This window comes from Lytechinus pictus, chromosome 1, assembly GCF_037042905.1.
Source record: "Lytechinus pictus isolate F3 Inbred chromosome 1, Lp3.0, whole genome shotgun sequence".
In the NCBI taxonomy this organism is placed as follows: Eukaryota; Metazoa; Echinodermata; class Echinoidea; order Temnopleuroida; family Toxopneustidae; genus Lytechinus; species Lytechinus pictus.
The window spans coordinates 40,297,987-40,323,186 of record NC_087245.1 but is presented as its reverse complement, the minus strand read 5'-3'; the positions used below and the strand labels follow the sequence as shown (position 1 = coordinate 40,323,186).

General features: G+C 36.1%; 1 protein-coding gene across 1 annotated transcript; it reads left to right on the top strand.

The window, feature by feature from the left end:
* Window positions 1-4,435: 4,435 nt before the first annotated feature.
* On the top strand, window positions 4,436-18,871 carry LOC129267204 (protein N-lysine methyltransferase METTL21D-like). Its single transcript, XM_064102911.1, has 7 exons — window positions 4,436-4,689; window positions 8,282-8,392; window positions 9,164-9,236; window positions 11,740-11,859; window positions 14,073-15,575; window positions 15,971-16,456; window positions 17,056-18,871. The coding sequence occupies exons 2-5, from the start codon at window positions 8,325-8,327 to the stop codon at window positions 14,181-14,183; spliced, it is 372 nt and encodes a 123-aa protein (XP_063958981.1). The 5' UTR covers window positions 4,436-4,689; window positions 8,282-8,324; the 3' UTR covers window positions 14,184-15,575; window positions 15,971-16,456; window positions 17,056-18,871.
* Window positions 18,872-25,200: the final 6,329 nt, after the last annotated feature.

Below are 25,200 nucleotides of genomic sequence, written 5' to 3'. Positions count from 1 at the left end.
AGTTGTAAAATTTTATATCTTTACCCAAAGTGGCTGCATAGATGATGTCATGATTTAGGGTAATGGCAACTTCACCATTTGCTTCAATAATGTGATTTATTCAACCGAATTATGTTCTCTTTCTGTTTTTATTAGGTGGTCTGTCAACGACAGATCACCTATTAGTTTTGTCAGAATTTTCTTTCTTCTTTATTATTATTATTATTATTATTATTATTATTATTATTATTATTATTTATTTTTATTTCCGCCAATTTTTTGTTCCAAGGATAACTCCAGATAGGTTTTGTCAATTTCTTTCAATTTTGGCACAGTCAAAGGTCATTGTCATAAGACGTGAAAATAACATTTTCAAGGTCATCAGGTCATGATGACGTCATCTAGACGCCATTTTGTAAAATCACATTATCAATCATATCTCCATTATCAATTATCAAAAATTAACAATATTTACATCACATTAACTTCAGGTCAAGGGTCAACAGTTCATGTCATCAAAGGTAACCTGGTGGTCACGACGCGCGCGTACGCGCTCGTCAAAATTTCAAATTGCTCAAAATCACTTTTTGACCAAAGTAGAGTACGTTTCAGGTCATTTTAAGCATTTCAAAAATTTGCGCACGCACACGTATGCGCGCGCGTTTCCGCGCGTAACGCCTTCAACGCAACGCAGAAACGCCGTTTTTTTTATATCATTGCATTGATAATATAATTCTGAGCAATTTGATACCTTCATCAACCTTCTACGACCACTAATAACGAAATTAACACCCGTTAATGTTTGCAGCACGTGTGCGCGCGAGCTCTTACTATAGGCCATATATGGGCAAAAACATGCCTATTAAAAATTCACTGTAGCTCTTTAAATAGTGCGTTGACCCCCATTCTTTTTCATATATTGATAGAGTATGAGTTGTAGATTTGATTTCATGTCACCATTGTCCCTCAATTTGATCATGACATCATCATAATGGCGTCGGAAGTTAAAATATCCATTTTCCTTCTTATGACGTCATAATAATTATGCAAATTAGGCTTTAACTCCGTGAATATTGGTCAATTTTCGCCCAATTTTCAATATGTTGTAGTTTAGAATGTACTTATTCTCCTTAGTTCGCATAAATTTTCATTTTGAAAAATGCATCATGGCGTAAAATAGCGATCAAAAGAGGCATGTCATTTTTCCTCATTTTGCGTGTAATCTCTATGGGACATGACTTTTTCTCAAAACTAGATTCTACATTCCTCTATTTCGTGAGCTATATCTCCATTTTTTCTTGTTAGTTATCCCTGAGCTTTTAACATGTTGTAGCTGAGATTCTAAGCTTTTGGAAATTGCCCTCCATTATTTGATCAGATGCCGGGATCATGCCCGTTTTTTGCTTGCAAAATTGGATTTGCAATTCTCAAATTTGCTTACGTGTAATCTCTATGGGGAATGTCGTGGCTCAATGGATAACGCACTTGACTTGCGTTCTCGGGGGCGCAGGTTCGAGTCCTGGGGTAAACAAGATGATTTTTTTTTTCATTTTTTTTTCTTTTTTACCACCTCGTACATGATCCTTTATGATAATTAAAAGGTATAAAAGTTAAAATTTAGCAAGATAAAACAGACTATAATTACTTTTTTCATATCACATGTATTGTCATATATCAAAGAGACCATTTTCACAGTGCTTTATCATCTCCCGTCTTTCACAAGTATTCCATCCATAATGAACATTCCGTTGTCATCATGAAGATCATATTGATCTGCTGGAACATGGTAATGGTGATCATGATGGCGAGAATAAGGACAGACCACCTAATTCGTCCGCATGACGAATTAAAATCTAGTTTTCTTTGTAATTTTCAACCATTCTCATTATCTCAATGATGACTCTATGTTCGACCCTTGTTCCAACGTCTTTTTCAAAAGTTTTATTTAGATTTTTTTTTTCTTTTGTGAATTTATATATTGAAATGCTATCGCTGCCATATTTTGATAACTAACCAAAAAGAAAGGTACTAAGAAGAAAACCAAATATTTCTGATAATTAATTTCATGACAAATAGAAAAGAGGTCCTTACCACTTATGGTCTAATAACTAAATTGCCTATTAGAGGTTATCATTGTCTTGGTAATGCTTCTCTTTTAAACAGCCATATTGGTGTTATTTTTATATCTTCCACCATTCAGTTTATCATGTGTTCTTTTTAACATTTTTATGAAAAAAATGTATATGCAGCTCTCATGAGTGATATTATAACCCTAACAGATATGTACTACTAAAAAAAAAATCATAATTTAAGAAGGCTATACATACATTGATCATATCCTGACATTTTCAGCCCATACCGTGGACCTAGAAGAAATAAATTATATTTTTATTTGTATTGGACACCTGATAAAAGTAAATGTTTCATATAATTTTTAACTGGAACAGTAGACGCGGGTACTTTTAGGGGATTATTTTATTCATGGATCCTGAAAATAATTGAGATTATTGTATTGGGCCGCTTAATGAATAACATTAAATTATATTATCAACATTTTAAAAGGTCAAAAGAGATCGCAATAAGATGGAAGGTGAAAAGAAACAAGATGAGAGAGAGGCACTGGCGTAAATCCCGGGGGGGATGGGGGGATATATCCCCCCACTTTTCGAGGAGGGGGGGATGGCCTGTACAATCATCCCCCCCCCCACTTTTTACGAAAGAAATAAAAAAAAAATCACAAGAGATAATTGTTTTATTGGTGAAAATTCTTCCTAAAATACCGCTTAACAAATAAAACAATATTATTGAATCATAAAATGCAAATAAAGAGCCAGTTCACCATTTCCAAACGAAATACTTATGTCCTTATTATAACATTGAAGAGAAACCCCCGTTTCTTCCAATTCATCAATGTTGGGGTCTTTGGGAAGGGATTAAGATGGAATGTCAAAATTTTTTTAATGTAATCTCTAATAAAACCATTAAACCATCATGGGGTAAAAAAATAATAATATTGGAGGGGTATTTGCCATATGGACATACAGTGGCGTAACTACGGGGGGGGGGGCATGGGAGGCACATGCTCCCCCCATCGGCTGACAAAAAAACCCCGGGGAAATGGGGAAAAAGAGAAAAGAGGGAGAAAGGAAAAGAAACGTAGTGGGAAAGAAGAAAGTATTATTCATTATAATGTTATATTATATTATAATTATGTTATGTTACATTACATAAGAAACATTTTTATCATAACTTTATGAAACATAATTTGCCCAGGGCCTACGTCTTCATTGTTCCTGGTGCTCGCATTGTCTGTTCAACGATAATCCTGTTGTACTAAAACATCCCGTTTTCAAGTCAATATAAACCAAATATATTTCCTAGCACTTGAGTTATCATTGTTTTATGTAGTGACATAGGCCTATGCTTCTTTTACATGACTCAAAAAGTGATTGCCCCATGTTAAGGTCTTCGTATATATAAAAACATTTCCTGTCCGTGATTACGTTCGCATTAGTGGATTGGTGAGATATGTCTGCTCTTCATGAATTCCTAAAATCAGTCCTTAAAATGTCCCTTTTTCTGATATGAATATCAAAAATTTTCAGCTCGCGCTTCGCACTCGCATCATTTGGTTAATGAAATACGTATGGTCCAAGTTAATTCCTACAAAGAAACCTTAGAATGCCCCACTTCAGGTCTGAATTATCTAACTTATCTAAATTTTCTGCTCGCGCCTCACGCTCGCAATATTTGATTAGTGAGATGCGTATGATAATCATGATTGCAATGACTACAAAAAAGTGTTTCATGTGTTCAGATGTAATTCTACTAAAATCAGCAAGCGCTTGGCACTCGCATTAGATGACTATGGTGAGATATGCATACTCTTAATGGATTCCTAAAATATATTCCTTAAAATCTCGCTGTTTGGGGTCAAAATATACGAAAATTTCAGCTCGCGCTTCGCGCTCGCATTGTTTAGCGAGACAGGTAACTATCATGATTACGCAAATTTGATTATAATGTCCCTTTTTAGGTGTGAATATTAAAAAAATTCAGCTCGCGCTTCGCGCTCGCATAATTTGATCAGTGAGATACATATCCGTTCAATGACATTGTCCTTAAAATATCTCTATTAGGTCAGAATAACTAGCAACTGAGCGCGCTTCGCGCGCTCACTCAGTGATTCAAAGATTTTGCTGGTGCCCCCACAATGCCGTGACCCACGGTACGCCACTGTGGACATATCAATTACAATTCCTTGCATATCTAAAAACATGATTGCAAAAAAAATTCCAAAATATTTCAGTCATCCCCCCCACCCCTCAACACGGATTTACGCCAGTGGAGAGAGGGGTGATGCAGGAGAAAAGAACAACAAAAGGAAGGGAATGGGTGGGGGCAGTTTGTCTTGCCACGCCCACTTTGTACTTGCTCGTTCGGAAATGACGTCACAAGAAAAAAAAAACATGGACGAGTCGCAGCTGTACCGTACCCGCGAGAAATCGAATGCGAAGATGGGACTTGTTTGACGATCCAACAAAGCTATGTTGGAGATGTTGGCTGCGTGGTTTGGGATGCAGCATTGGTGCTTTCCAAATATCTTGAAACAGAAGAATTCGGCCGACGATTTGGTGAGCTGAAGAGCAGGAGATTGTTGGAGTTGGGAGCGGGAACAGGAGCAACTGGACTTGTCTCGTGTAAATTAGGGTAAGCGTAACGCCATGAGCTTCGCCCGGGAAACGCAGCCGCAGGCGAAGAAGTTGTCTCGAGGCCTGATACTCGACTCGGCCGAGCGTGGACAGCTGGAGTGGCAGCCGTCTGTTTCGAGGAGATTTTTAACATTTATTTTTTTTATTTCTCCTCGTACACAGACGGCTTGCTATCGTGCAGCCACCATAACAATGCAATATCCCCCCAACGGGGCTCATCAACTCAAGTTTTGTCTTTATTTCATAAAAATAAATGAAAAGAACTGGACCAAAATGAAGATTATTACGTTTTGGCCTGAAAGTGAAACGCACCAAAACGGGAAAAAATCAATTTAAAAGGGGAAAAAACGGTGACTTACTTCGGCTGTCGCGCAACTCCCACTTCCCTGGTTGATCCGAATGCAAACTTAAATAAAGGAAGATAAACCCTTTGAAAAAAGATAGCCTGTGGCTGTGTTAAAACACAAAAATAAAAGAAACAGATCTAAAAAAGTTTGAGAAAAATTGAATAAATAATAAGAAAGTTATGAGCATTTGAAGTTTAGATCATTATCATAATGTAGATCCTCGAATTGGCAATGCGACAGATGTGTGATGTCACTTGTGAACAACTTTCCCATTACTTTTCTATATATTTCACTTAAATAACTGCCTCTTTTAGTTTTATCACATCTGTCAGTAGATCATGTATTCTTTCTATGAGAGGGCATGTAATACAGATTTTTAAAGAGTACGAAGATCCCACGTCGTCGTCTGCTACAGCTAAAGGGGGGGGGGGGGAAGTCAGGTTAAGCAATACGATCCTTCACCAATCACGCAATTATCAAATCACCAACAGCCAAATTCAACCATAAATATATATCTCAGTTACGTACAATTCCTAAATTTAATTATCCTACATCAAAATTTAGATCCTAATTTAATTAAATCCTAACAGGGAAAGGGGGTAAATATAAATTCATCACCCGAACCACACCCCAAGCAACTCTCAGGCAAGGCATACACTCAGCCCTAACAAACAAAAGAATGTGGTGAGCGGCGAACAATAGAAAACGTTTAAAGCTATTTGCATAAATGACGTGCCCTACCTGGCGTCCTGCCACACCCAAAATTTAAACTGGATTAAGGGGATAGTGAAAGGGTTTAAAACCTACGCAAAACGCTGAAAATAAGCCCTAAAACACTGCTATTATTTGATTAAGATAAATGTAATCAAGATATATATCGCTAGGACGGTGGATTGAATCCAAATGTAAACAATTTATATAGACTGCGAACTACTTTACCGCCCTACGCTACAATTTTTTTCCTACTTTTAAGTACTTAAACGATGTTTAGCTCAATTATTCTTCTACGCTGCTTGCTTCTCTGCATTTAAAAAACCAGCGCAGAGTCGTGTTCATACGCAGCGCCAATATATAGTAACCTAACTATATGGATTATTGCCTAGCTGGATTACCAAGAATTCTACTTACCTTAATCCTGGGTCAGTCCGTCTTAGAGAGAACAAGGTCGAAGACTCGGATATAACTGTATACGTTGAACTCGGTGATTGGTAGCAGAACTTGGAGTAACTCAGAAGGTTTGTATCTTGGAATCGCCGTATGGACTTGACTATATATGCGTGATGAGTGGTTGCGAGAAGTGAACAGTAGAAGCTGTGAACATGTGAATGGCGCCTGGTTGCGGGTCGATCCTGTACGTGTGGAGGGTTTCTGGGGGGCATGGTCGCACGCACGGTCGCGTGTAGCTCGAGAGCAAAAGGTGTAGTGTCGCACTTCGCGCGGGCGACCAAGTTCCCCATACATGTAATTATCAGCAGCTGGCATTACAGATGTGCAAATACTAGAAGAGGGGGGTGTTACACTCACATATTTCCCCCAGAATGGAGTTACTTGAACAGTTATTGAAGAATTTTCACCTGTTTATCTTTATTTTGAGTGATCTAAACTACAGTCATAATGTAAACACAACTGTTTCTGTAGATTTAATGTTCAATAGCTTTGTATGCACTTTATGGGCCTTAATTTTGCAGGGTTGACTGCCAAACATGATCATGTTATGATCTTTTTAAAGTCCTAGTCACTCAAAGTCCAAAGGTGATTTACAATGTTCCTTGCTGCCAAGAAAGGCTTCGGGCCATTACCTTGAAATTGAAACTCTATTTACCACCACTTTCATAGAAACATACAAATGAAGAAATATGGAATATTTCAAATAAACTACATTATAACATGAGAATATTTACAAGAATAGTGGAAGGATCACAGCAAAGTTGAAAAAAACTTATGAATGAATGATCCTGAAATTACACAATGATTTAACTTAAAAACAACACAATTGAAATATATACAGTTAGGAAATCCAGAACAAACAAATATAACATAAATATAACTGAATCTATATAAATTACACTTTCTGCATTTAAATGGATCTTTGAATGTCTTCTAAAGCTTTGTACATGAAGAGTTTTTCACTGTTTAATATTTTGAGAGGGCTTATTCCAAATAATGGGACCCGTACTTGTTTGAGAAAGAATAATGACCATAAATTGCATGAGTATTCGGCTGAATTTCTAGTATCTCTTTAATGGTTTGAAAAATATCAAAAGTATCAGACAAAAGGTTGTTATAATAGGAATACATGAAAACAGATAATTGAAAATAATGTAAAATTGAGAGTATATTTAATTTTAAGAAAAGAGGTCTGTTATGACTTAGAAAGTGTTAGTTAGTATTATACAAACTGCTTTTTTTGTTGTTGAAGAAAGATGCTGTTCAGTTAGTGCTGCTTGCAGAATCTGGCCCTAAGTAATATTGCATTTATTCTTGTAAGGTAAAATCAGTGAAATACAATACTGTATAAGAAGAATATTTTAGGGGTAAAATATATGGTGCCACTGGGAATGGCTTTCTCTACGTCATTCTTTGTCAGTCATGATAGGACAAACTGTACTAAGAAAAAATATCCATTGATTTTGGGGTTTCAAGTCTAATATTGTCACCAATATCCTTCTTTTACACCTTAAAAATATATTTCCAAAATATTTGTTATTTCCAATTTCCTTCGGCTTAAAAAGTTGGTGAAATTCATGAAAAAATTTTAAGATATCCATCTGTCGTATTCACGAGCTATAAATGATATAGACTACCTGAATTTGTAATCCTTTTGTTATCCCAAATTATTGTCACGAAACATCAATTTAAGACTTATTAATTTTCATAAAAATTTTTTTTTTTAATGCACAGGTCATTAAATCCCATTATTCATCTTCATTCACAGTGCCTCATAAAAAAGTTAAAAGAATATCTTTCAATTGTAAAGGCACACTGTCCAACCTCGAATGAATAATTCCACACAAAACTATACATTCTCAAGCGTAGAATAATTGTCTATTTGTCATGCATGTACATTTCATGAGATGAAGAAAGTTGAGCTAGTTTATAGGAATAATATATGAAAATATCTTAACTTGTTGAGATAAATTCTCAGGTCTGTTCTGGACGGTAGGAAACCTATTGATACGTAGAAATACACTGATATACATGAAAATAACATTTAATATGCTTAGTTATTTGTTTTTTATCTAGATCCGAGGTGATTTTGACTGATCTTGAGGAGTTTGTACCTCTCATGGAACTGAACATCAAAAACAATAAAAGTGCCCTCAATGGTTCAGCCGCAGCTAAGGTACTCAAATGGTATGGTTCTAAAAAAAAAAAAATTCTCTCTCTGCAGTATGCACAATTTCTTTATATTCTTGTTCATATGTTAGTTTACATGCTTCTTTCTTTTATGATTCTATTAATACACTCTTTCCTTGCTCATTGAAAATATCAATGAAGAGGTTGCTTTTATGTAAAATGAAGAAAATTTAACATTATTTTTCATCATCTCCCAGACGCCATGGACCCCCCCCTTCACTCTATTCATGAACAATGTACAAAAATTTAAACAATGACCGTCTTTGTTTTTGTGCATGGTCAACTCCCTGCTCCCCCCCCCCCCCACCCTTTCAAAATCTTATCTTGCCCTGATGCCTATTGGAACTGGTCTTGTTCAAAGCCTATGGGCATTGCAGAAGTCGGTAGTCAACAGGCTAATCTCCTTGGCAAATTTCAATATGTTTGTTATCAGTGATAAATGCTAGAAATTTACGTACAGTACACACCCATTCATATTGCCGGATTTCAGTTTATGACAAGATTTCACTAGCTTATAACAATTTTAGTAGCTTATGACATGATATCACTTCTTTTAAACATGACTTCAGTAGCTTAGAACATGGTTCTGTAGCTTATGACAAGATTTTAGTAGCTTATAACAAGATTTTGGTAGCTTATAACAAGATTTTGGTAGCTTATAACAAGATTTTGGTAGCTTATGACATGATTTCAGTATAACCACCATTGGTAGCAAGCTTTATGAAATTCTGACCTGTTTTGTTTGTCATATCATTTCTTTTAATATAGGGGTGAGGATATCAGTGATATAAACCCTTTACCAGAACTGGTTCTCATGTCTGACTGTGTCTACTATCCTGAGGTTAGTAATTTCCAGAACATTGTATAATCGCGTGGGTGCATCGTGGTCTAGTGGTTCTGACTCTCGCCTTTGAAACAGAGGGTCTTGGGTTCGAATCGTAGCCATGCATGTGAGGTGAATGGGTACCCGGCAGGATTAATTCCTTGCATGCACTGAGTGCCGGTGATGGTAGCTCGAGCTAAAGCCGGGGTAATAATAGCAGCGCTTTGTATCCTCTGACAAAAAGCGCTTTATAAATCCAGCTATTATTATTATTATTATTATTAATATAATCGTCAGTGATTTACGAACAAACCTGATTATTGGTCAAATTTTTGGAATTTAGGTTTTTGCATCTTCTAAAAGACCTTCATTAACTATAGAAAATTTTACTAAATTTCAGATTACAGTTCCTATTGTTTAAAAGAATAAGAGCATATTTAAATTTCACACGAAACGGCACATCCCCTTCCTTTGATTTTACAAAGCAGCTTATACCATCCTTTCTGTACTATACCAGTCTCAAGAATGGCTCGCAGAGGTCAGGAACCTGACCTAGATGTGCGCATGTGCAGCCCATCTAGATTGAATGATATTAGGAATTGGCACAATACATGGTTTATGCTGCTAGAAACTCGGTAAAAACTATGCGCATGATTTTACGAAGTGGCACAATGCTATGAGCATCTGAAAAACATCCAAACTTTGAACTCTATTATCTTAGAGGTACTGTATATATACTGTAGAAGATATGAAATGGTTCACATATTTTAAAGTCTAATGCACGGTAAAAATGTTTATCTCTCTGCCTTCATTACAAAGTCAATCCGCTAGGCCTGTTGTAAGAGTGAATTGCAGGTTTCTGGGCCCCGTCTTACAAAGAGTTACGATTGATCCAATCAATCGTAACTCTATGGAAATCCATCTGTGTCATAATTTTTTCTGCATAAAATTTTCAAAATGTCCTTTGTAAACAAAGGCGAACACACCAAATTGTCAAGAAAACAATGAATTTATGTAATTTACGTCATATCTAGAAAACATTTTGAACATTCATGCATTTTAGATGTTGATGTTGCTGGCCGTCCAATAGTTGGGATTGATCGGATCAATCACAACTGTTTGTAAGACGGGGCCTCAGATGGTGCCCAAAGATACGAGTGTGACCTGCCACCCCAAAACTAACAAATAGTTGCATTAAATTTCTTCTTTTTTTTTAGTTTTTCAATGAACTCGAAAAAAACCAACGACACAACATTTGCTCCTGTGACAATTGCTCTGGTCTTATTATCTCAGAGGGCATGGGGCTAGAGTTGAAATTGTCAGTAGGGTTTTTGGTTCAGAATAATCTAAAGATAAGAATTAGGGTTTATTCAGTTATGGAGGTTAGGTTTTATTTTATGTTCGGCGTGATGTGCAGATTTTCCATCGGAGCAATTGTCGCCAGAGCAAATGTCATGGAACCGAAAAAAAAAAACACACCCTAAGCTTTAAAGGGATGCTCCGGGCTGAAAATATTTATATCTAAATAAGTAGAGTAAAATTCACATAGCAAAATGCTGAAAATTTCATCAGAATTGGATAACAAATAACGAAGCTATTGAATTTTAAAGTTAAGCAATATTTTGTGAAAATAAGGCACGTTATCATGAATATTCATTAGGTGAGCTGATGATGACACATCCCCCACTTTTCTTTTCTTTATGTTATTACATAAAATCGTAATTGTTTCATTTTTTCACACAATGTGTCTCCTTTATAATGAAATAAGTTGCAGCTATGAATATCTAATTTATTGAATCAGCTGTCAATCTAATTTTTTTAATTCTTGGTAGAAAAAATTTGAATACCAGTAAACCTAATTTCATATAATAAAAAACAAAAGAACCAGTGGGGATATGACATCATTAATTTGCTCATTGAATATTCATGAAGACATGCCTCGAACTGTTTCACTAGAATAATGCAAATCTTAAAAATGCAATAACTTATTCTGTTATTCCTTGTCCGATTTTGATTAAATTTTCAGTGTTAAGTTTGTCTGATTTTTCTTTATCTGTTAATAAATCATATTATTTTCAGCACGGAGCATACCTTTAAAACAATAACTTGACAAAATTGGTCAACAGCAATCCACACAAGTACTTGATCGAATGTAGAAATTCAGCAAGAGCCTCAAAAAATACATGGTTTGAAGTTTGGGTTTGATTCAAGCATGAGATATCACAATGCATAGAGTGCAGTCTCACTAAGACTTCCAAGCAATCCAGAAAAACTTGTGTAATAAAAAAAACTTTTGTATCTCATCTATAATTTAACTTTACAAATCCAAATTTTGACAGCATGATGAAGATTTACTTTGAGATAAGCTAATCTTTAATTTTAACTTTCTGGAGACTAAAATATTTTTTCAGCTATTTGCGTAGAACCTTCATTGCCGTATTATTATTGACTATTGGATGGCTGGTCACAAATGTTCTCTTTGAGTGAATTGACGCATGCACTTTTATTTTCATCATAATAGGCCGTAGAACCTTTGGTAAAAACACTCTGTGATCTTTCCAAAGATGGGGCTGCCATTCTTTGCTGCTACGAGGAGCGGACCATTGGACAAAACGCTGAAGCTCATCAATTATTTGATAAGGTAAGGTACAGGTCTGTTCTGTATCCTCCAGGAAGACCCCATTCTCATGCAATGATAAATTAATATAAGATGGGTTGTGTGAGAGAAGGCTTCTGATTGGTCAATTGCCCTCTTTTTGCATTTAAGTAATCCGGTATCTTGCCATGATCGTGGCATATACCAGCAATTTCTGCACGGTAGCTTGTGTGCAAAACCTCAGGGTGATGTATCGATCGATACCTTGAAGAAAACAATTCTGCAATATTTTTTCAATACAGTAAAGAAATAAATAAATGTTCGCTATTTGTGTTGTACAACACCTCAGAATTTAGCAATAAGTATAAAAAATTGAGTTATTCCCTGCATTAAATGTATGAAAAAGGAGCAAAAAATATTGAAAGAGAAAAGCAAAATCCCACTAGTGTGCATTTCTAGGGCAGCTGCAGTGCGCAGCTAGCCAGCAGGCCACACGCGTATTACACCTTCATTTTTTACTGAGCGCAATGAATTGCTGTATTATGACGTCACCTCCTAAAGGTAAGATCAGATATTTTGATACAATATCAAGTCAGAAATGTACTCATCTTACATAACCCATAGTACATGCTAATTGTTCAATATACAATATCATTCGTATACATAAATTTAAAATTTCTTTTGTGCATTTATATTTCAACTCGGCGTGCTGCCTCTTTGAAATGTAAATGCACGCGAGAAATTTGAAATCTATGAATACTCATATTACGGTATATTGAACTCCTTAGCATGCACTATATGTATAATAATTATATTATATTGGATGGCTTAGAATGGAATACCAGAAATATTCCAAGAGTTGAATATGCTCTCATACTCCAACGGCAAATTTTGTACAGGAGCCTATGGGATATTCGTCAAATTTTGGTCCTTTTTAGTTAGGGATACGCTCTGATACTGCACGGGCTATCAATGCAGACCAAAATATGCGTTTTTAGTGCATCGCTATTAAAAACACTCTACATAGATGATAATACATAACAATAACATCATTATACTCGTTTAGAGGAATCCAGTTTAATTTGTAAAGGGGACGCTCAAAATTGTCTTAGAAGGGATCTTAATTTGTTGGCCACTGAGTTTTGTGATTCCCATAGGCTTTGTACAGGGATCACCAGGTTCCAGTAGGCAATGGCTTAAGTGGTCTTTCAAACCAGTTTGGAATCACTTTTCCAACAAGGTATTGATGATGCTTGGGTTTAAAAAAGTTTACCTGGATTAAAGCCCAATTGCAGTTATGGTAGACCCTGAAAAGTAATTTTTCAGCAATTTCTTGTTTTCTGCCTGTCAGTAGCAATTGCAAACTAAGATAATTCTCCCATCGCTCTCAATTTGATATTGCACCAAAAGAATACAAAATGATTCTTGTCCCATGGCCAGTGGGCATCAATCCAATATGTAAATTAGCAGTGCCTAAAAGTTCTAGGGTCAATAGCAGTAGCATATATGTCTGGTAACCATTGCATATAAGTATAAGATTGGTCTTATTTCTAAGATAGAATAACTGACATTTATCTGAATTTATGAATGGAATATCTGGGCCGGGTAACACGCAGATTAGTGATTAATCATGCTAATTTTAAATTATTTATACATAATAACCATTGCAATAAATAGTAGAAATCAACCCTTTAGGCTTTGATCAATCGCTAAGCTGTATGTAGGGACAGTGATTTTCCGTTTTACCAGTAAACAAAATGAAAATTCTGTTTGGTTAGTATACTTTTTATGTAAAAATCCATGGAATTCACCTTTGCAAAACGGTATTCAGGTTTTTGCTGTGTACATTTTCAGTGACAAAACGGAATTTCCATTTTTAGAGCAAGTTGAAACGGAATTACAGATTTTCAGAAATGGAAAAGATCATTTTTTTTTAATGGAAAATCACAGTCTCTATGTATGTTACTGGCCCTGTTAACACAAATCTTTGTGCTTGATCTTATTATTCATAGAGGCATTTTTTTCTCTTCACTACATTGATCATAATGTGCAATCAAAAATAAAATCCATATTTTTTTAAAGAGAAAGTATGAAGTGACAAGTACCTCTATGGACAAACAAGGATGCAATCTTTGCCATGCTTTCCCTCTTGTACTTGTTGTGGGAAATGTATTCAGCTTTCCTGTGTGTAGAGAATTGTAAGTTTTATGTCAATTATTCAAATATATTTATTTGTTATTTTTTTCAAACATATGTAGCTGATGGAACCACATTTCCTGGTGGAGGAGATACCCCGTCAGGACCTGGATCCGGTCTACAATAGTGATGAGATACATGTGATGTGGTATAGGAGAAAAGATGTGACATGACAAGACCAACCTAGCTGATCTTGTGTGATGGACTGAACTATTATGGGATAACCCTAGCTTATAGCAAGACATAAATGTAGTTGGACCTTAAAAGAACCTGGATCCGGTCTATAATAGGAGAAAAGCTTGGACATTACAGGACGAAAATAATGGAAGACACATTTGGACCTTGATGTTATGGACTGAACTAACATAGGACCAGTTTAGCTGAAAGGAAGACTTATTTGGACCTTTCAGAATCCGGATCTGGTCTGCAATAATGATGAGATGTGGTGTGGTGTAGGAGAAAAGATTGGGCGTTACAGGACCAAAATAGCTGATTTTTAGGACATCTTTGGACCATAATGTGATGGACTGAGGTAATCCACCTTAGCTCATGGGAAGAAATATTTGGACCTGAGGAAGACCGAGAACTGGTCTTTAATAGTTATGAGATACATGTGATGTGGTATAGGAGAAACGATGGGCATTACAGGACCATCCTAGCTGATTTGGAAGACATATTTTGACCTTGATGTGATGGACCAAGCTATTCTACAACACCACCTTCTATAACTAAAAGGAAGACTTATTTGGACATTTAAGGATCTGGATTTGGCATTCAAGAGTGATGAGATACATGTGATGTGATATAGGAGAAAAGATGCTACATGATCAGCCTAGCTGAAAAGAATACATACATGGACCTTGATGTGTAGGACTGAACTGTTAGAAGGATCCCTTTAGCTCATAGGAAGACATATTAGACATTCTGCTATGCATAATTTATTTCGTTAACTAGTGGAAACATCCAGCAACAGTTACGGTATATTCTTGATTACCTTAATCCTATCATGTTAGTGAGCTAATCACAGACATATAATTGCACATGGAAAATCTGGGTAAAAATGTCACTCTTCTCATATGCTCCTTGGTTCGTTGCCTCGTGGTCATGTCATCCTGTTGATATCCTTTGGATATTTTACAGTTATCTTCACTTTTTTAAACATCCAGCATCATTTACTGCTTTTTTTGAAGAATACCACCACAGGATCACCACATCACCTGATCAGTGCACTGGCAGCACCTGACACAGCACAACCCTCTCCAGGATAGCGTGTACGCTTTTGGGGAGATTAGTACTTCTTCAAGGTACTGTTCATTCTTCAAGATATTTTTTCAACTGGAAAACGCAATATTGAACTGTAAAGGAACTTCACGACCGACACGTAGCTAGCAAGTGTCATTCGCAACTCTTCTTCCTGGTGTTAGTGTGTGTGTTGGGCGGCACTGTTCAGCTTTACTCGGCTCCATTGCATCGTATATCGCAAGTCATGTGAAGTTCAGTTTCTAGTTTTGGATTGGATCATCTATCTTCGGCCGACTTTCCTTCTCCCTTGGCCTCGGACAGTGGTAAGAATATACACGTCATTAATTATTCTTACACCATCCTAAGAAGAGTTCAGCTGATGCAAAGTCTAATCTGTATAGATCTGCATGCAGTATTGTGAAGTACAGATGATTGACCAGCGGAGAAATAACCTTGCTGATGAGAAATCAGGATCCCATCTTGCAAAGACTTGTGATTGATCTGATCATCTTAACTATATGGAAATCCATCAAAGTCATAATTTTTCCTACTGGAAATTCGCATAATATACAAGTACTTAGTCAATAAAGAGGAGCACGCCGAATTGTCAAAACAATGTTTAATATAAGAATATAAAATTTGTGCCACCGTAGGTATTTCTGTATGGCCAAGCTAAAGATCTGTTGTATATTGAAATAAGATTACATTTTTCTTTCAGATGAGTGAGCTTGGGGCAACTTAATTAGGGATTTTTCGCTCAGCAACATACAGAGGATTCTAGAACAGGAGTAATGTATTATCTAATGCCTGTCAAATGATGGAACAAGAAAGAAGTCTTTGTTGATAGTTAGTGAAGCTAAACATCAATTTCGTGACCTAATTGCAAATGTACGTATCGTCCACCCAGCATCAAGGACTAAATTGCTGCTCACCAGTTTTCGTCAAAGACTTCTCAGTTGTTCTTTGTCCGTTGGCGAGCATTTGACAATACATTACTCTTGAATCCTCCATACGTCGCCAAGTGAAATGTCCCTCAAGAGGAATGGACCCGTACTATCTCAGTCCAGCAAGATGCTCTGGCTGCCTTGGCTTTAGAGGAAGTCGACTCACCCTGATCTAACAAGGTGAACCGCTGGAAGCAGTGAACCAACAAGCTCATCAAGAAATCCTACAGGACAGACTCAGAAGAATATAAGAGACTCTGGTAAGTTTCATGTAATTTGCATCAAATTTCAATCCTTAATAAAGTGAAGTAAATTTCTTCTTATATACATGCATATTAAGCAGGCTCTTGTCTGAAGAAAACATGGAGATATTTATTTCAAAATTTAAACAAACATTATGTCAGGATATTGCAATATTCCGTATATATCCAAAATACAGACAACTTTCATCAGTTGGGGGTGATAAATTAAATAATACAAAATTTACTTATTTGGGATATCTTCAATAATTTTATAGCTTCAAACAACCTTAATAATTATTTTGGACGAGCAGACTTTGTGACTGATCAATTAGCTTGAGAAAGGAAAGCTCGCCCCAAATAATCAATAAGGTTGGTTGAAGCTTTAAAATTATTGAAGATATCCCAAATAAGTAAATTTTGTAGATGTTTTTTATGATACCAATTTACATGCATGTTTCACTTTAAGTGTTTCAATGTAGTCTGCTGGTGGTACATTTGTTCCAATGCAAACTTTTATTTATTTTCTTTGCACATTTACATGTGTGACCGTAGAATGAATGTTTTTGAAAGGAACTGTTATTAGAGTAATATTTTGTTCTTTCTTTTTACACCTGCAGTGATGTCACTCAGTGTACAAGATGGAAACATCCCATATCTGATGTTAGCCATCTTCTAAGCATATATGAAAGAGATGATCCACCAGCAACAAGGACATGACACCAATCTTGAAATCAACGCCAAGCATAGAATGTCTGCTGTGAACAGTCATTGGTATTCATATGAGCTTTGATCCAAAAGAGACAATGGATTTCACACCTAAATCTTTACATATATATGCACCCTCCATCTTTTGTTAATTATCTTCCTAGTGTATGTGATAGAGATGATTGCCAGGGATATTCTCCTGACACCAGTCATTATCTATGCTTTCCGTCCGGTGTTAATCAGATTCTAAATATTAATGGAATACATGTAGATTATCTCACATAGCCTGGAACTTGACACCAAACATCATCTACACTCCATATCTGGTGGTAAACATATTCTTAGTATTCACGGAAGCGGTTATCTATTTTAAAAACATAATTGACACCCGGGGGGGGGGGGGGGGGGTTACTTGACCAAAAAAGTGGTAGGTATGTGCCACGGGCGAGACACAAAACGGGGGCTCTGGAGCGGGCTTATTGTAAAAAGGAGGGTCCTCGGAACGGGCTTCGGAACTACAAATTTTTGTGAGAACGGGGGTCCTTGGAACGGGTCGCCTGCATGTGTGAGTGCGTATGCATCCCTATGGAACGGGCATACATGCATGCAGCTAGTCCAGCGGCAAGGGCGCCGGGTGCGCTCGCGCAGAGGCGATGGTCGGACAGCGCTCTGCGGCCGCTTTTCACCAAAAATGCAGCTAATTGTAGCGGATCATTGCGGCCGGAACGGCGTAACAAAAAAATATGCGAAGCTTTGGAACGGATTAATTAAAAATGACTGTCAGAAGATGAATTACTTGGTCCTGGATTAGGGTTAATGTCCCCACATTGTAGAAGAACGGTTTGAAATGTTAATATTGAGTTGGGATAGTACGAAATTCTGCTTCCTATGAATTTATGATGATGCAATGTATTTCCTCTACAGGGAAACATCTCAGCATTGACACTGTATAGGCCTTTGGAGGGATCGTGATCCCACAAAAGAAGAATAGCAGGCCTATACAGATTAGAATAGGCATACCTGGTAGTTCCATTGTTCGCTTGAGGGATCTCTTTTCAGACCAAGTGACTTTATCTTTTCAACAATAGCTTATAGGCCTATAGATTATACATGAAGGTCCATTCACATGCTCTTGGCCAGTGCACAGTCCAGGGTATTCAAAATGTCTGCTAGTAGTAGTACACACATTGTCATTTGACAATCATTTTCAATACATTTGCTGTGTTCTTGAGCCTGTCGTGCATCGCGCAGCAAAAACTTCTCCCCATCAACAGACTGATTCACATGGTAAGGAAAAGAAAAGGGGAAGGGGTTGGGGTCAAAAGAAAGGGATTGGTACATAAAAGAATCTGAGGGTAAATGTGGAATAAAATTGCTGGAAAATCAATGTATTGTCTTGCATACACTTGGCTACACAAAGTATCATTAAACTTGAAAATAAAGCACTAACATTGACATGATTGAAGACGTGGTATATCATGCATGACAGTGTCCAGTGCCCCGTCCTGTACACTTAAAAATCGAACGATTGGTAGTGGCATCATATATTGTGTGATTGTGTCAAGAAGACCCCAGCTCAGATTAGGCTGTTGGCCATTTTGTGAGGGATAGCATCTGTCCCATTGAATTAAAGAGGTCAGCTACTATGGTGACTTGTAGACTTGAATGAATCTTCTTGGCTGCTGGTCTTTAAAAAAAAAATTAAATAATAAATACCTTGAAAAATTAGCATTTCTTGCCTTTCAGTAGTGCTTATTTGTGCATCTGTATACCGTGACTTCCCCTGCCCCCTTTTTATCCGTTATGACCCCCCCCCCCCCATTTTGTGTTGTTTTTTGGAGGGGGTGGGGGTAATTGCCAACATATGATATTTGCTCCTGCAACACTTGCTTCTCCACTCATTCATAATGGTCTACTAATATATGGTTAGGGTTGTGATAGGGTGTTTGGTTCAGAATGTTTATAATGCATACCTACCATCTGTTCCAATTAAATAAGAATATTTCGATTTTGGGCAAAGGAAAAATGCAATTTGAAGGTCAAGTACACCCTAGAAAAATGTTGATTTGAATAAATAGAGAAAAATCAAACTAGTAAAACGCTGAATATTTCATCAAAATAGGATGTAATATAAGAAAGTTATGACATTTTAAGTTTTGCTTATTTCTCACATAACAGTGATATGCACAACTCAAATGAGACAGTTGATGATGTCCCTCACTATTTCTTTTGTTTTTTATTGTTTGAATTATACAATATTTCATTTTTTATAGATTTGACATTAAGGGCCATCTTGGCTGAATCATATAGCATTAAACAATGCTAATTCTACATGTTCAGGGAGAAATTTATCGTTGTTTCACTTGACAATGAGGAGAAAAATAGAAAATTCCCTATTTCATATGATAAAATACAAAATAAATAGTGAGTGGATGACATCATCAGTCTCCTCATTTGCATACTCAACAGGATGTGCATATAAATGTTTTGTGAAATTAAGCAAACTTTAAAATGTCATAACATTTACATCAGATTTTGATGAAATTTTCAGTTTTCTGCTTGTTGGATTTTTCTCTTTTTATTCCAACCAACCTTTTTTGGGGGTGGACTTGTCCTTTAACCTACATGTTCATATTTCTATTTAAGAATGTTCCCCATTTCTGGAAATTTCTTGGTAATTTGTTCCCATTTCTTGGGTCACAGGGTTGGCAGGTATGTTTATGTGGATTTGCAGGAGCAAATGTCATGGAACCTTTTTTGCAAGCCAAAAGTGACATTGTTCCTGAAACTCCCAGCCTTAAGGTTTATCATGGGTACTGTAAACTAGTAATGTGTAGAAGGTAATCCCAATTTATAAGGCTGATGTTTATCGTTGTACAATTTCCACTATTTATTTTGCTATATACTTCTATGGCGTTTAGTGATTTGTCACTAAATGACTGCCTTACTAATTTTGTTCAGTGATACACTCGCGAAATAAACAGAAAGCCAAAGATTTCCTTTTTTCCTGATTTGGATTACCTGTTTGAATTGTATAAGCCATATATTTATGGGTGTTCGACTTTCAAAATTAATGAAAGGAACAGTGATAATTTAAGCTTATCATACTGTTAAAAGTACTTTCAAGAATGTCATGTTTTGGCTTGCAACTGGTTAAGTTAAATACCTCCCCCCCCCCCTATCCAGATTCTTTACTTGGTAAAATGTTGCAAAATAAATTGAAATTGAGGGAAAGCTTTTCCAACAAATGATACCATAGCAGCAACTGCTGAATTAATTTTGAGATAAAATATTCCATTATCCACCAAATTGAATGTAAATCTGGTCATACTCAATTTGTTTCCATAATCAAAAATAAAAATTAGAATATTCATAGTTAATAACTCAATAACAATGCACTTTGCAACATTCCAAGTATAATCTCATTTGAATATGCTTCATTTCGTTTTATTTTACAAGAGTGAACTTCATAGAATAAAAATTATTTCATTTAAATATATTTTGATATTTCATGCAATGCATAAAGAGACAATGCATCAATTTACAAACCGAAAAATGACGGTTCATATTGACAATACTGAAGGCCATTCATCTATGTGGACAAAATTAAGTTGTCAAAATTTTCTGACATCTTTAAAGGAAACCAAAACCCAAGATGAGAAGCATTCTTATTGGAAAAAGTAAAATAAGAGGAACAATTTAAAACAAGTTTCATCAAAATCGGTTGTGAAATCAGCAAGTTATGGACGTTTAAAAAGTCTTGTACTTTCTATGGGGGTCCTCAAATTGGCAAACATGCTTAAAAATGGCTGATTTTGTGGACAACTCTCCATTTGTTTTGTACACAATTTTTCAGATTTCCCATATTATCTTAAAAATTACATATTGCCTCATTCTGAGCATAATATATGTCATGGGAAAATATAATTCACACCACATATGTCAAGGTCAGGAAGAGCCATTTTGAAGTATGTTTGCCAATTTGAGGATCCCCATAGAAAGTACGACAAGACTTTTTCAAACTTCCAAAACTCGCTTATTCTATAATCGATTTTGATGAAACTTGTTTTAAATTGTTCCTCTCATTTTACTCTTTCCAATAAGATTGCTTCTCCTCTCGGGTTTTGGCGGGTTTTGGTTTCCTTTAAGAGATTTTGAAACTGAGGAATAATTTAAAGTTTGTTCCATTCTTTTGCTGAAGTGATAATTGTGTCAGGATTATTAATCTGACCATGCATTTCATGAAGTTCACTCTATTTTACTGTGTGAATTGTTCGTATGAAGGATGTACAGTGCGTCCCAACTGGGCGTTGTGGCGTGCGCCTGTAATCCAAGCTATGTGGGGAAGTTACAAATTGATGCAGAGGTTCGAGCCCTGATCACGTCTTTCGGATGGTGACGTTAAAGGTCGGTCCCAGACGTAAATAATCATATCTGATTGATACACGTCTGACAAAACTCAAATACACACACCATAAAAAGGAAACCTCCCGGGGAAACCTTCATTAATTAGGGATAGATGTCACTATCGTTAAATGTCTTTTTTTTTTCATTTGAGACTAAATAGTGAATCATTAAGACGTAGAGGATCACGAATAATCAGGCATATCAGAAAGGGTTGGGACAGAAACTCTTGTGAGAATCTGAATCTATTCTCATTCAAAGAAAATTTTAAATATACTTAACAAAAAAGAGATATGTTATTAATAAAGCCATCTCTTCATTACACGAGGTTGTTGTATCGTTAACAAATCTTGACTTCTTGTTTTTTTTGCAACTTGACTTTGAAATTGAAATCTCACTCTTCTTGCTCGATCTAGCTATGCATGATGCCAATAAAAGACTTGAATATTAGTCATTCGACTATATTGGAAGAAAAAAAATCCAATAATCCCGGTTTCCATTTTTAAGAAACGTACTGTATATGTAGACGTGCTTTCAAAATTGGTTGGATGGCTGAGAGAGAGAGAGGGGGGGGTAACAGAGTGTGAGACGAGAGAGTGGGAAAGAAAGAATGAAAAAGATAGAAGGGAGGGAAAGAGATGGTTTGGGATGGGAGAAGGAACAAAACTGTTACGAAAATGAATACAAGTAGCCAAAAGGAGGTTTAACATGATCATTTACAAGTCAATCATTCAGCCCCCCCCCCCCAAAAAAAAAAAATAATAATAACAATAAGAATATTTTTTTAAACTCTATAATTTAGCCCAGTGTAATTTGGAGATGAACTTTATGATTATCCAGTGAATTTCAGAAAGGGGGCAGCAATAATTTGTTCTTAGGCCTAACCACGGTTTGGGAAGATGTCAGCAATTGATAAAACTTAATTTTTGTTGGCCTTAACGTATGTCAGTTGCCATGGTAACTCCCAAACGGTGAAACAAGATATTGAGGCAAATTGTTCTTAATTCATCAAATCACATGTAAATTACATATTTCAGTTATTCATCGTTCCTTATTTCCCAGGAAAATTTTTCCATGAATTAAACCCATTTATCAAACATTGAAAGATCTCTCCATAGGACTGGTCTATTAATACATGCAAGCCCAGGAAGACAAGAAGTGTTTTCGGAGTTCTTTGGGGGATCTTTCGGAACCATTCCACAGAGAAGACCGATTTCAGTGATCTTGGAGACTGCTGTGTAAGACATTGCCAATTTTGGGTCTTTCAATGGTCCTTCAAAGGTCTCCCCTCTGTGGAATGGGGGCCTTATACATTGCATTTCTTCATCATGTCTGGCCCTCAATAAGGAATTTTGAGGGGGTCAAGCATGAACCACATTGCATAACAGTTATAATAACTTTGCCATCCAATGGTAACTTTCCTGAAATACTTGATTTTAATTAGAACTGTTATCATGACAGTTACCATTCGATGTCAAAGTTACTATATAATAGTAACGAAGTTTTTCGGGGTTTTTACTCTCTTAATCATGTTGATAAAAAAAGTTATTGTTTGATAGATTTTAGCAATATATCTAGAAAATGATATATCTCACCCTTTCCCTTTAATTTAATTTTTCTCATTTTTCTTTTTGTTTAAAATAAAATACCTTTTTTTTAAATAGTAAATTATAATACATTTTAGGTTCGAAAATCGCCAAATTTTGGATCGCGCTTGCATCATTTATTGTTTAGTACAGTATTAATCCTATTCATGGTTACAAAAATGTTTAGAATTTTCAGGTTAGAATATCACAAATTTTTGGTTCGCGTTCTGCACTTGCATCAATTATTGTTAGGTACATGTAAGGTACTCGATATGTTCCTGTTTACAAAAAAATGTTTAGAATATCAAATTTTCAGGTTAGAATATCACAAATTTTTGAGCTCGCGCTCTGCGCTCGCATTATTTGATCGGTGAGTTATGTATCATATTTATGAGTCACTAAACATGCTAAATGCAGTCCTTAACAGCTTACTTTGCGGACCTGTCAGTATATTAAAATTTTCAGCTCGCGCTTAATTATTAGTTAGATGCACATCTTTTTCATGATTACAAAAACAGCCCGGAATATTTGATTTTTATGTCGCAATGTCAAAAAGTTTTTGCTTATGATTCGCGCTGGCAACATCTCGCAAGGATGTCCTTTTAAAAGTGATTAGCCCTGTAATTGACCAAACATCAAGTTTTTCAACTTCAAAATTGAATTTTTTAAACCAATAAATCCAAATATCTGTCTTATCAATGAGAAATCACTAAAAAGGCTTTGGTCAACTTAATTTCCACAAAATACACAACTACTTCACGTAGTTGATAATCTCATTTTGAAAACATCTGTTTGCACCAAATGCCAATTTTAAAATATAAGTACCCTTTTTGGTTTTGACCACCCCCCCCCCCCCAAACAAAATACGTTCTGCCGCCCCTGTCCCAGGGAGTGGAGAAAGACATACGTTGAGAACGGGCATGCCAGGATCAGATGACCGTGGTAATAATAATTATTGCAATGTAAATCACATAAAAAAATAATAAATTATAATAATAAAATAATAATTATATGTACAAAGGTAATTATATTATTATTTTAAATTAATGTTTAAATCTACCATGAAATTATTTTTGTTTTTCATGTACAAAAGTCAAAATTTTTGCTCGCTCAGTTCGCTCGCTCTCACCTATTAAAGTTTGAAATGCCTTGGCCTTGGCCTTGGCCTTGAGGTTTTCAGGCCTTGGCCTTGGCCTTGAGGTTTTCAGGCCTTGGCCTTGGCCTTGGGTTTCCATGCCTTGGCCTCAGCCTTGGGTATTGAAGCCTTGGCCTTTGGGTATTAAAGCCTTGGCCTTGGCCTTGGCCTTGGCCTTGGAGGTTTATGCCTTGACTACAACACTGATTATTACACAAGGTTGTTAATCTTGACTTTTGCAACTTGACTGAAATTTAAATCTCACTCTTCTTGCTCAATCTAGCTATGCATGATGCTAATAAAAGGCTTGAATATTAGTCATTTGACTATATATTGGGAAAAAACATCCAATAATCCCGGTTTCCTTTTTTAAGAAACGTACTGTTTATGTAGAGGCGCTTTCAAAATTGGTTGGATGACTGAGAGAGAGAGAGGGGGGGGTAACAGAGTGTGAGACGAGAGAGTGGGAAAGAAAGAATGAAAAAGATAGAAGGGAGGGAAAGAGATGGTTTGGGATGGGAGAAGGAACAAAACTGTTACGAAAATGAATACAAGTAGCCAAAAGGAGGTTTAACATGATCATTTACAAGTCAATCATTCAGCCCCCCCCCCAAAAAAAAAAAATAATAATAACAATAAGAATATTTTTTTAAACTCTATAATTTAGCCCAGTGTAATTTGGAGATGAACTTTATGATTATCCAGTGAATTTCAGAAATGGGGCTGCAATAATTTGTTCTTAGGCCTAACCACGGTTTGGGAAGATGTCAGCAATTGATCAAACTTAATTTTTGTTAGCCTTAACGTATGTCAGTTGCCATGGTAACTCCCAAACGGTGAAACAAGATATTGAGTCAAATTGTTCTTAATTCATCAAATCACATGTAAATTAATTACATATTTCAGTTATTCATCGTTCCTTATTTCCCAGG